Source organism: Hipposideros armiger, unplaced genomic scaffold (assembly GCF_001890085.2).
Source record: "Hipposideros armiger isolate ML-2016 unplaced genomic scaffold, ASM189008v1 scaffold_33, whole genome shotgun sequence".
In the NCBI taxonomy this organism is placed as follows: domain Eukaryota; kingdom Metazoa; phylum Chordata; class Mammalia; order Chiroptera; family Hipposideridae; genus Hipposideros; species Hipposideros armiger.
Window position 1 is genome coordinate 3,213,244 of NW_017731383.1, and position 12,172 is coordinate 3,225,415.

At 56.0% G+C, this 12,172-nt stretch overlaps 1 protein-coding gene across 1 annotated transcript in view; it reads right to left on the reverse strand.

The window, feature by feature from the left end:
• TNRC18 (trinucleotide repeat containing 18) overlaps positions 1-12,172 on the reverse strand; it is a 74,453-nt gene that overhangs the window by 21,492 nt on the left and 40,789 nt on the right. Inside the window, 6 exon segments of the mRNA XM_019637505.1 lie at positions 2,899-3,174; positions 6,470-6,830; positions 8,177-8,348; positions 10,429-10,557; positions 10,765-10,901; positions 11,481-11,656. Of these exon segments, the coding sequence (XP_019493050.1) occupies positions 2,899-3,174; positions 6,470-6,830; positions 8,177-8,348; positions 10,429-10,557; positions 10,765-10,901; positions 11,481-11,656 (1,251 nt within the window).

Genomic DNA, 12,172 nt, shown 5'->3' on the forward strand with positions numbered 1-12,172 from the left:
AAGGAGGCAGAGAGAGGGGGTTGTTAAGGGGAGAGAAGAGGAGGCCCAGCCCCCAGAGAGATGGATGACGCGGGATGGAGGCCAGCGGGGCAGGCGGGCGGGCGGCAGGCAGGCAATGCACACTTGCGATCCATTCACATTGCGGACGTCACATGGTCTGTCTCCGCCCCAGTGGGCCACAGCGGCAAAGCAGGCTAAGTGTAGGCAGACTTTCGACAGCGCCTGGGTCCCCCACATCAGGACCCCTGGGGTTGGCCAATTTGAGCAGGGTGGCAGGCGGGGGCTGGCTGGGGTGGGGGCACGGGGTTGGACGTGTGGCCAGCTTTCCCTTCTAGAGATAGCCTTCCCGGGGCTGCTCAGGTGTGGAGACTTCCAGAACTCTCTCCCACCCAGGAGGATCGCTGGGTTTCTGGATGTCGGAATGTCCACATCAGATCCCAGAACACCAGCGGCACCTCACCCCAGCACCCTGATATGGAAGAGGGTTCGAAGGCAAAAGCCAAAAAAAAAAAGGTGTGCCTCCCACAAAGTGCAGCTGCAGATTATCTTGGTCTCCCAGGGCCCTCCACCTCCCGCTCCGAGCCCAACAAGCCTGCCCTGGCTGCCTTCCACGGTGACCCGGCAGGGCTGCTCAGGCCAGGGTCCGCAGGGCAGGGGAGCAGAGGGGGTCTGAGGACCAAGGAAGACTTTCTGGAATTGTCCACACCTGAGGCAACAGGGCTTGCCAAGGGCAAGGGGAGAAAAAGTCCCAACAAAGAAACCCACGGAAATGCAGAGGAACTTCTATACAAAAACTCTTGGCTCAGTATGTGGGGTTGGTTGGCTGTTGTTAACTCGGTTTGGTTTGATTTTCCAAAACCCGATCGGTAAGTGCCAAAGCGACCCGCTGCTGCCATAGCCGATGGGGGCAGCCCCGAGGAGGGGAGGTGCAGGGGGACACAAAGAAAAGGTGTGCCTACCTAGGGACCAGCGAGCCAGGCTCCACCCCAGCTCAGTGACCCGCTGCGCCGTCTGCCCTACTCCCAGCCTTCACTTTGCGTCCAAGTGCAGCGTGAGAGCAAATGCAAGAGACCAAAACAGACATTCAAAGCATCATGGGTAGGGGTCAAGGGTGAAGGTATGGTCAAGCTGCTGGGAGGAGAAAGCAGACACACTAGAAAAGCCAAGCCAATTAGGTGTTTTAGTATCAGATGTCAGTAAGGCCCTATTACCCAAATATCCCTTCTGAGACCTGACCAACCATCTGTGTGCAGTGGAGGCCCTTCCTCTCACCCCCTGCACTCCCCTATCCGGACTCTGTCCACTGCTGCATCTGGCCCTACTCTGAGGGCCCCCCCACTCCCTCTGCCAACTCTAAGGCAAATGGCCCCTTGCTAGGCCATCTGGGGGTCTGCCTGCATCTGTATGGGGTCTGAGCTTAGGAAGGAAAGCCCCAAAATTTGGAAGCTGGAACCCTGTCTTTAAGGGGAAGAGGAGGAACATGGGGGTCCAGCTCAAGGGAGGGGGGCGAGAGGAGAGTGGCAAACCAGCCAAACTGGTCCTCGAAGGCCCAGGATGGGGGAGGCCTCAGGAAACCAGGCTGGCTGGCAAGCTGCCCAGGAGAACGTGAACCCCACAGGCACCCGGCTCTCTGCTGTGCCATCTCCTAGTCACCTAATATGGATCTTGGCCATCAGGAGGGGATGTGTGGGAGGAGAAGGCAGACCAGGAACGTGAGAGCAAGGCTGGACTTGGGGTAGCGTTCCTGTCTAGGTGGCCCCTGACATGCCTGGGCCTCACTCAGAGAGCACTGGGATCTTGGCTCTGCCACCCAGGGGCTGCCACCCAGGCACTCGGACCCCTGCAAAGGGTCCACCTTGAAGCAAGTCCTAAACCAGGGCAGGAAATATTTTAGGACCCGCTGGCCAGGGGTCACTGAATCTGACCCTCCTTTAATAAATGCGGCAGATGAGGCCCTGGACTGAGCTGAGGCAGCCGCGCGGGGCCTCTGGACTCACAGGCCAGTGTGCTCTCTGCAAGCTGTGCTTTGCCCCTCAACTCGCCCACGGAACCCACTGCTTTCAAATTTCAGAACCAAACCGGGGGCAGCAAATGGTCTTGGCCCTGCACTGCCTACACAGCCTTCAAAACAGAAATGTGTGTTAGAAAACACGTGTTTGTAAATACTTTTAAAGCACTGTTGCATAGGAATAGAGCATTAAGAAAATAAAAGACAAACAGGCAGCTTAAAAAAAAAAAAAAAGATGATGCTGGAGGTGAAAGCAGTTGACTTTAAACCTGAAAAATGAAATGCATGCCAGCAGCTCCCAGGGATATTTGAATAACAGAGAAAAGCAGCAGACGCATTATCCCATCTCTACCCCTTGTGGGGTGGGGGTGGGGGGAGGGGAAGGAGGCACAAAATGAGGGAAGCGGCAACCTGATGGTCTAGTCAGGACACAGCAAGAGAGACAAGGCACACGGGTTTAGTTAAAAATGAACTCGATTTGTTTAATAAAGCTTGGTATTACCAAAATCGCGGTACAAACATCAAGTCACACGCCCACACGACAGAATTCCATTTACAAAACGTCCCTTGGGAGGCCCCTGCCAAGAGACCCCCACCCCGGCCAGCGGTCTGGGGGGCAGAGGGGTCGAGAAGTGGGGTGGGGGCAGAGGGGGGAGAGTGGAGGAAAGTGAAGACTAAAATCAGTCCGCATAAAAGCTCAAAAAGAGCTGGCCAATGGTCTTATCACAATGATACAGGTACAAATAAAACCCCAATAAAACGGCTGATACGGCAGGCTACGCTGCCAAGAACCAAGATGACCGCCCAGCGGCGCCATCGCTCGCGCTCTCGCTCTCACTCACTCTCTCGCTATAGAACACGGAAGGTATTGTGTGTTTGGAGCTAGTAACCTTGGTCAAACGAGTCCTCCGAAGAATCGCTGAAGGAGGAACGGGCCTCGACCTCTTGAAGCAGCAAACAAAACGGCTGCTTCCTGCTGGCGGCCGGCTTGGGTTTCAGAGTCCGGGCGGCCGCCAGGCCCCTCTTGCTCAGCCTGGGGCCCCCAGCCGGCTTGCTGTTCTTGGCCACCATGCCACAGAGGATGGGAGACGCCAGTTTGGAGCTGGAGGGGCCCTGGGCGGACCACTCGTCCTTCAGGAACGCTTCCTCTTCCTCTGAGTCCGTATCTGCAGTCAAAGTAGTTTTTAATAAAGATAAGTCACAGACAGGGGGAGGGAAGGGGCTGGTGTCTGTCTCGCCTCATTTACTGGTCGCGACAATGCCCTGGTGCGCGCCACGACACAGGGCCGAATACCTGCTGACGGTGGGACACGTCGCAGAGTTACACAGACCTCCTCCCGCCGGCCGGCTCGTCTCACCTCTCAGCTGAGGCCTCCCAGCCACGGGCCTCACTCCGCTCCTCTCTCCCGGGCTCGGACCCAGGCCCTGTCTAGGCTGGCTGCTGCCGGCACCACCCACCACACAGCCACCGAGGCAAACAGCCTTTCTACGCCCTGGGAGGGAGCAGTTCTGCTCTCAGGAAGGTCTCCCCACCGGTCATGGAGGTCACTTCTGGGCCCCCTCTACCCCACAGGGCTGCACTCAGCCCTGGGGTCCTTCTGCGGGGGGGACAAGGTGTAGTGGGGGAAGGGCTCAGGTAAAGCTCTTCTCCCCTAAAACACCAGCTGCCCGTGGTGCGCTGAGCTGCCGTGTGCAGACTCGATTGTGCACAGTTCGTCCCAACTGCACACTCAGCAATGTCACAGAGACAGCTTGAAATAGGTCATGGCGCAGTAGTTATACCAAGGAAGCCGGCACATGATATTACAAGTCGGGGCTTCCCCCGCCTGTGTGTCCTCCCATTGGAGCCGGGTTCCCAGCACACTGCTGCCGGCTTCCCACAAGTCTCGGCCTCCCCACGTGGGTGAGGTCTGGGCTCTTATGCTTTCCTGGGGGAGGACCAAGGATCACCCAGCTTTGGGGAGAGGGGCTGTCAAGTGGGCACAACTCTGGCCCCTTCCAACCTACCCCAAACACATTCACACTGTTTTGATCTGTTTTACATATGGAGAGTGTCAGCCAGATTTCAGTGGAAGGGCGCCGCAGCCAAAGACTGTGCAAAATCCCGATCTGGTAAAATCCACTTGGAACATGACTCACATTAACAAACGTGGCTACAGCTGTGACAACGCCTGCCATCTCCAAGTCCAAGAGAAACTGTGTGTGTGTGTGTGTGTGTGTGTGTGTGTGTGTGCGTGCGTGCGTGCGTGCGCGCGCGCGCGCGCTGGGGGCAGGGGGCGTCCTCTGGCTGCCTCCTCTCACATCTATGCTTTCCACTCCCACCAAGAACCCAACTGCAGGAGGCCTAACAATTCTGGGACGGGCAAGAGCAAGCCCCACCAGGCCCATGGCCACAGCTCTCCCTCCTGCGTGCTCTATCCCATCCTTCCTGAGGCCACATCCCAAACTGGAGATGCCCACGGGTGAAGACAACCCACTTGACTTCCCACCAGAAGCCACCAGGCATGCTACCCACCCCTCCAACCCAAAGTAAAAAAGCAAGAGAGGGCAGCAGCATTCTCACTAACCATCTCCTACCGGCACGGCATCGCTCTGCTAGAAAACACCCTTGACACTACCTAGAACTGCAGAAAAGCCAATAAAAAAACACAGAGGCGCTCTTTCCACAGCCAGCTGCATATCACAGGCAGCATCCAGTCAGAGGCCTTTTGACTTCCTCATTGCAATGTTAACCCATTTCCTTCACAGGGCCAGTGGCGTTTTAGACAAAGTCGTAACAGAGTTAGAATGGCAACTTGAACGTGGTTTTGCACATGTGCACATGTGCTACACTGGACTCACCACTCAGAGCACCCCAAAGACCTCAGGGACCAAGCTTATCTCTGGCTCCAGCTATACCCCATCCATATCCACCTGAAAGTGGGAGATGTGGGGGTTCCTCCAGGAACGAGTCAGACCACATCCATCCGCCACTCTCCTTGGAAAGATCCAAAGAGAAGCAATTTTCCTCGCCCCCTCACCTTTTATTCCAAAATGAACAGAGACAGAAAGAGCAGGGGTAAACCCTTCCCTCCTCAAGAGCTATGAGTCTCTGAAAGTGGCCCTCTCTACTTGAGCCCACAGTGGTCAGGGGGCCTGGGCTGTGCTGCTGGGATCAACCCATCTGACTGAAGGCCCACGGAAGCTATGGCATTCGTGCGTGTCCTCAGCACAAAGAAGCTGCTTGCCCCACACTCATCTGAACATCAGCCCTGGAGACCCATTGGTCCTAGGCAACCAAAAACATACATTTTTGAAAAAAACAACAGCAGCTCAATCTTATGCAAGGTGCCACATCCAACTCTTTATCAAAATGAGCTCATGTCTGCTCTATGAGGCAGGTGATCCTAACTCCCAAGTCAATAAAAACTTGATTTCCTTAAGAATACACACTTTATTATACATTAAAAGTGTCCATTTTTGCACTTGACATTGAAACTCCATCTCCCCCAATGAACCAGGGAGAGCCCATCCGAAGCCCAGATGCACAGATCTAGGGATTGACCAATGACACAGCCCTCCGCCCCAGCTAAAGCAGCGGACTTCCAGAGCCCCACTGACTGATATCAGGAGCCGAGAAGCCCTGCCTGGCCTTCCTGCAGCGGCCATCCACTTAGTGCCTATCCATCCTGGGCACTATGCATTCTGCCCCCAAATACTTACAGACACCTATGACAGGTCACAAAGCAGACTCTGGGCCACCAGAGGCCATGGAGAGCCGGCCGGGCTGACCCGAGGATCCCGGCTCGAGAAAACCACTCCCCGAGTCCTTCCCCAGAGAAGGAGCTCCAGTTAACGAATCAAAACTCAGTCCCCATCCCACAGCTATGTCCCAAGGGCGCGATAGCCACAGGTGGGCAGCGCAGAGAACACAACCATCGTGGCAAGAAGTCCTGGGCAGCTAAGTCAGACAGGCTAGGCCTGATCCCAGCGCAGTCAACCTCACCCAACCCGAGTAACCTATCCTCAGGAAAAAAACGGGTAGCCGCCGACAAAGTGAAACATTGCCCTTACAGACTTCAGTTCAGTGCCCAGCAGGGCGTACACTCAATAGACGCTATTCTTACTAACACTCGGCCCAAGGGCGGGGAGCCAGCCACCTGTGGGCAGGGGTGGCAGGATCATCTCTATGGTCCTCATGAGTGACCGCTGCAGGCAGAGCAGCTGAAAACTGTGGCACAAGGCCTTCCCACTGACACCTTTGGCTTTCTGGCAAACGCTCCCACCCACCAATCACAGGCGCCGGCCCAACACGGCGGCGGCCAGCGCAGGCGCTTCCGCTTTAGGCGGGCCCACATCCGGCCTGGAGTCAGTGCAGAGGCAGAAATGAGACCTTCGAGCATCCCAGACAGACAGAAAGAGGCCGAGGAGAAGACAGGAGAGAAGCAGCGGCCTGGAGGCAGCGCGGCATCTGCTACTTACTGTAGGAGTAGCTGCTCACTTCCGAGGTGAACGGGGAGTGGGCCGACTTGGGTTGGCCTCTGGCCTTGAACCCCATCTCCATCTTCCTGGCTTTGGCAGCCCTTTTGTGTTTACCTTCTCTGGAGGCTTTCAGAGACAGGCTGAGGCCTTTGGCCAGCGCCTTCCTGTCCTTGCCCAGCAGGCTGTCATAAGGCGTCAGGTACCTGCTGCAGCCCCCATTCGTTTTTGATTTCCCCCCAGAACTGTCCGAGAACTTGAAGGGTGATTTCAGCTTGTCCTGCTTTGTGAGGGAGAGGGCCTTGTCCAGCTTGCTTGCCAACTGCTCTTGGTCGCTGGCCATCTTTTTCTTCTTAATCTTTAGCTGGAGAGGGAAGTTGGAAATCACCGATTGTGACATTTCACAAAACAGGATAGTGGGTCTCAGTGCACAAACTCTGACAACCTGAACGAACTCCAGTCCTTCTCCCTGCTTCTGTGGCTTTTGTCAAATTGCTTAACTCCTTTTAGCCTCAGTTCTACTCTGTAAAATGGGGATAATTCTGTATGGGCATCACAAAGTTGCTCTGAAGATGAACGGAGATCAAGCACTTGGGAGTATTTTATTTATCAAATAGCTGTTACTATGGTTACAGTTATCACTGGCACTGGCATTTCCACTCCGGCTCTCCACGGTGCTGTCTGGTGCCTCCTAGGGAAGCACTTTAAGCAAAGAGTGCAGGAGAAGCCAGCTGGATTAAGGGGGGAGGAAGGGAACCAATACTGAACACCCAGATCACAGCCTGGCTGATCTGCTTATCTCAACCACCTAAAGCAGCTGATGAAGACTGCCACACAGCCTGAATCAGCCCATCCACCGCATGGGCCAAAGCTGCCAAGAAAATGCCTCGGGCACGCCTGAAGCAGAAAAAACAATTAGAGATTTCAAAGATTAGATTCCTGCCTGCACTTTCATCCGCTGTAGTCATTTGTTGTTGAAGTGAAATGTGCAGTTTCAAAGCCATTAATGCCCCTCATTTGAACATTTTATCTCTATTTTCTTTAATCAGGTAATATTTCATAAGGAGAAAGAAGTACCCTTCCCAATTTGAGAGTTTAAAGGACCCCGATGTACAAACTGGCTCTTTTCTCTCCTCCTGGATCGTCTCCCGTATGTGAGTCCCTCCCTCTGACGGCCACGTCAGCCGAAACAGCCCCTTGGCACAGGGCTCGACAGGGAGGGATGACAAGGGCCTTAAGTGTGTGATTTCAATGCTGTGCAGAAGGAAGGAAAACCAAGGAGTTGGCTCTCACCCCGTTACGCCTGGAGAGTTCACAAAGGAAATTACAATGGCATCAAGCCCTTGTTTCTTAGAACCACAGAATGGTGAAGCTGCTCGTTAAACAATTACACTGCATTATCTGGTTAAGAACTTGCAGTCTCTCTTCTTGGCTTCAGCAAAGGGTCATGGAGCACACACAGGGGATGTGGCTTTCGGTCTCAGGTGCACCTGAGGCTTACTTCGTAAGTCTCTGACCTCCTCTGGGCCATAATTTCCCCTTCCGTACAAGAAGGAAGATTGGAGGAGAGTCACTTGGGCATGAAGGCACCCATTTCTCGTTTCTATACAGCAGTAGGGCCAACAGACCCACAAAGGGAGTGTGAACTCCACACATCCTCCGGACCTTCCGCCCGACATGACAGCACGCCTGGAAGACAGGGTTACTGACCTGACTCATGAAGTCCGATGAAGCTTCGTGCTCGTCCCAAGGCTGGCTCCTGCCCCGAGCTTTCCCCGTTCCAACGAGGGCGTCGTGCTCCTCCTCGGGCCCCTTGTGTCTCTTCCTCATCCCTGCTCCCAGCTCGTAGGCATCCGACGTCAGCAGGGGCTTGCTGCTCAACCTGAAACCAGAGGCAACGTTGGTCAGCACCCTGGCCAGGCAGTACTCAAAGGTTGGGGTCCGCCCTCGTGGCCCTGAAGGGTGGGCTCTGGATGCTGAAGTAGACAATGATGACAGACTGACCAGTCTGGGGAGATGGGTCTTGTTGAAACTACGGCGCTAGGATTCTGGGATATTTGTGAATGAGGCAGAATGAGAGTTTAATGGGAAAGAAGACCTTCTCCAAGGCAGTATCCTCTGCTGGGCTTTCTCTTTTGTGCTCCTTCACACACACGCACACACACAGCTTTGCACGGTCAGATATCTCTTTACCAAAACATGCCAAGAACAAGGATCGGAAATGCCAAGGAAGCCCACCACGATGGGAGGGGGGTTAAGATCAAGAGCTTATATGAAGAGCCACTGGCCCGTCTCCTGCACCCTTGGGAGTATAAACCATCGGGACATGGTCCTGTTTAAGGCTTCCCTTGCCTGTTCTATGCTAATCCAACCCTCACAAGTATTAATAAAAGCAGCTAATTTTTACCTGGTGCTTACTGTGTGTCTTGTTCCATGTTAGTGCTTTATATTTCAGCCACAAAACAATGCTTTGTTCTGTGTACTCTTTTTATAGATCAGGAAACTGAGGCTCGGAGAAGCTAACACCTGCCAGAGGTCACAGCAAGGGTTGGAGCTGAGACACAAAAGCAGGAAGTGCAAAGGCCTCAAGGGTCCACATTCTTTTCTTTTTTTTTAAGATTTTATTGGGGAATTGGGGAAGGGGAACAGCCAGGTTGGTGTCCTTCAGTCTTAGTTGTGGAGGGCGCAGCTAGTTCAGCACCAAGTCCAAGCATCATCCGGCCACCTGTCGGCAGCTCGCGGTCACTCAGCTCAAGGTGCCGTGTTCAGTCTTGGTTGCGGGTGGACATAGCCCCCATCCCATGCGGGAGTCAAACCGGCAACCTTGTTGTTAGGAGCACGTGCTCTCACCAGCTGAGCCATCCTGCCACCTGTTGACAGCTCAGCTCAGGTGCAGCTCACTGGCCCACGTGGGAATCAAACCAGCGACCCTGTTGCTCAGAGCTTGCACTCTTAACCAACTGAGCCACTCGACCAGCCCCAGGGTCCACATTCTTAACCAGCGGGCCTCCACGCCACTGGCCCCAGCCTCTGCTATCTTCTCCAGGAGCTGCTTTCCCTACCCCTCTGTGGCTGGCCTCTCTACCCTCTCCTCATTCAGGAACATCCAGGGATGTCAAATGCAAGATGGGGGGGCCCTTGGAGTTCTCCTGAGAAGACCTGGGGCCGACCCACTGCCTCCCCTGTACCTCCGGAAGGCACCCCACGGCCCCCTCTGCTTCCTCAAGCCAAGCACTAGGCCACCTAGCATCACCTGCTCTGATGGTGCAGGCTAAGGGACACTCAGCCCTGCTCCTCTGATGGGCCCCATTCCCCCCACACTCAGGAAAGACCACAGCGTCTTTCCCATCCATATCGGCCTGGAGAAAAAGCTCTCAATCCAGCCAGCAGTCAGGAAAACCTCTAGAGGTGGCTTCTGCTGCCACCCAAGGAGCTTGTCCCCAGAGTACACGAAGGAGGCGGCCCTGGGCTGCAGGGTACAAGCTCAGGCATGATGACCAGCAGGTCAGGCCAGCAAGACGGGAATGACACTGTCCAGCATGACGGGCACTAAGTGGCAGCACGAGCTGGAGCCCCTCCCATGGGGCTGGGAGCTCAGCAGGCCCCTCCACAGGGAGGAGGTGTGTGGAGAAGAGGGAGAATTAGTCCCTGGCCACGGCGGAAGTAGGCGTGACAGGACGATGGGCGAAGCACTTGGGTGGCGGCCCAGAAACCTCTCTCACTGGGGTCAACGGCCGCTCAGTCCTGGCTGGATGAGTCTGCCTGTCCGTTCCGCCACTCGCCTGGCTCACCCTCCTGGCTCTGGCAGCACACGCCATGCTCCCTGAGAGCTACCAAACCAGGTGGGACAGAACCCAAGGGACTCGAGGTCCCCAGCGCCCAGACGCAGGCCCTGCGTGGGCCCGCGCTCCTCCCCTCCGAGCTCTGTGCCAGTTCCCGACCCACCGAGGGGCCAGCCTTACTTTCCGCTACTGTTGCGGCTCTTCCCTCTCTTGCGGGGGGGCGACAGGGCGCTCAGGGCGTGGGTCCGTTTCCTCGGCCTGCCAGGGCCTCTGCGTGCCAAGCTTCTATGGGGTTCCTCGCGCCTGTCCCTTAAAAAGAATCACACGCTTGGCTGTGAACCTGGGGGGTGGAGGGGGCGCAGAGAAGGGACACACAATGCGCCCATGTCACTCGAGCCCACACACACCTCTGATGGCCTACCACATCGGACCTACTGAGCGCCAGCGCCTACAAGAGCCCGACCAGGACGCCACTGCCAGGCCTGGGCCCGGGGGTGTGGCGGGGTGCTCACTCACTCGGACTCGCGGCGTCTCTGCAGCTTCACCAGCTCTCGCTGCTTCTCCTTGTACTGCCGCTGGACCTCGGCCAGCCGCATGCGGAAGTCCAGCTCCATGGCGTCCATGTTCTCCAAGGAGGACTTCATGGCATACATCTGGGGGGAGACGAGGGGTGAGGACACCGACGCCCACCTGTCCCACAGGGTTTGTCAGGCGCCCAGTCAGATGGGGGCTAGCAGGCAAGGCTTCACAGCGCCCAGTTCATATCCCATTTCTGCCACCTACTAGCTGTGGCCTTGGGCAAAACGCAGACACCTCATCTTTATGACAGAGACCAAAAAACCAACTTCACCGGGCCCCATCAAGGCCACATTGACCATAACAAGCGCTCCCGCAGTGCTGGCTACACTCTGGTGCAGGTGAACACTCAGAGAGGTGAGGCCGCTCGCCCCCGGCCCGCAGGCTGCCACGGGCACGGCCAGGTCTGCTCTTCCCCATCCATCAAGCTGCTGCTAGGGAGCATGCTCTTGACACGTTATCAAGTGGGTAAACCGAGGCCCAGAAAGGGGAAATGACTTGCCTGGGACTGAAAAGCAAGTTGGTGGCAGAAGCTGAACTTGGACAGACCCTTCCAACTCCAAAGCCAGTCATACCCCCAGGCAAGTTGGCCTCTCTGGGGGGACCCGTCTCTGCCCCACCCTACAGGCCACGGGCAAGAAATGCAAACAGCTCACCCGCTCCTCTTTCTTCTGCATCCAGCTGTACTTCTTGTTGGGGTTCAGCTCCCGCGGAAGCCGCAGGTTCTTGAGCGGGTCCACAAAGGGGCCGTCTAGCACCTCCTTCAGCACGTGGCTGCTGGCCGCCAGCAGGCTCTCCAGTGAGGGCCGCACCACCAGGCCCCGCTCTGCGCCTGCAGACAGGAGGCGGGTGAGCCCATGCTGCTGTGCCCGCTGGCAGAACTGATGGGTGATGCAGCCAGCCCCCCGAGACCCTACACAGGGAGCAGAAAGTGGCCCAGAGCGAGGTCCAGACATGCCCGAGGCCCCCGGCCCCCGGGATCTGAGTGGACTGCCCAGCCCTTCCAAGATGCAGAAACCGCACTGAGTGAGGACATCACAGGACAGGCATCCTGGTCCTGCTCCTAAGAACCTCTGCTGGTGCACAGAACATGTGGCCGTCACCAAAGGCCGGCCCGGGTTCTCTCGAGCAGTGTGGCTCTCTTTAGATCTGTCCTTAAAATTTCCCATGAAGAATATGCATGGTTTTCATCACCAGAAAAGAAGAGCCCAAAATTAAGTTTTGTAAACAGTAACATGTGCACACAATAAAAAACACAAACCAGGGCCGGCCGAGTGGCTCAGTTGGTTAAGAGCTCGCTCAAGAGTTTGAGCTCTGAGCAACAGCGGTTCGAGTCCAGCCCGAGCTG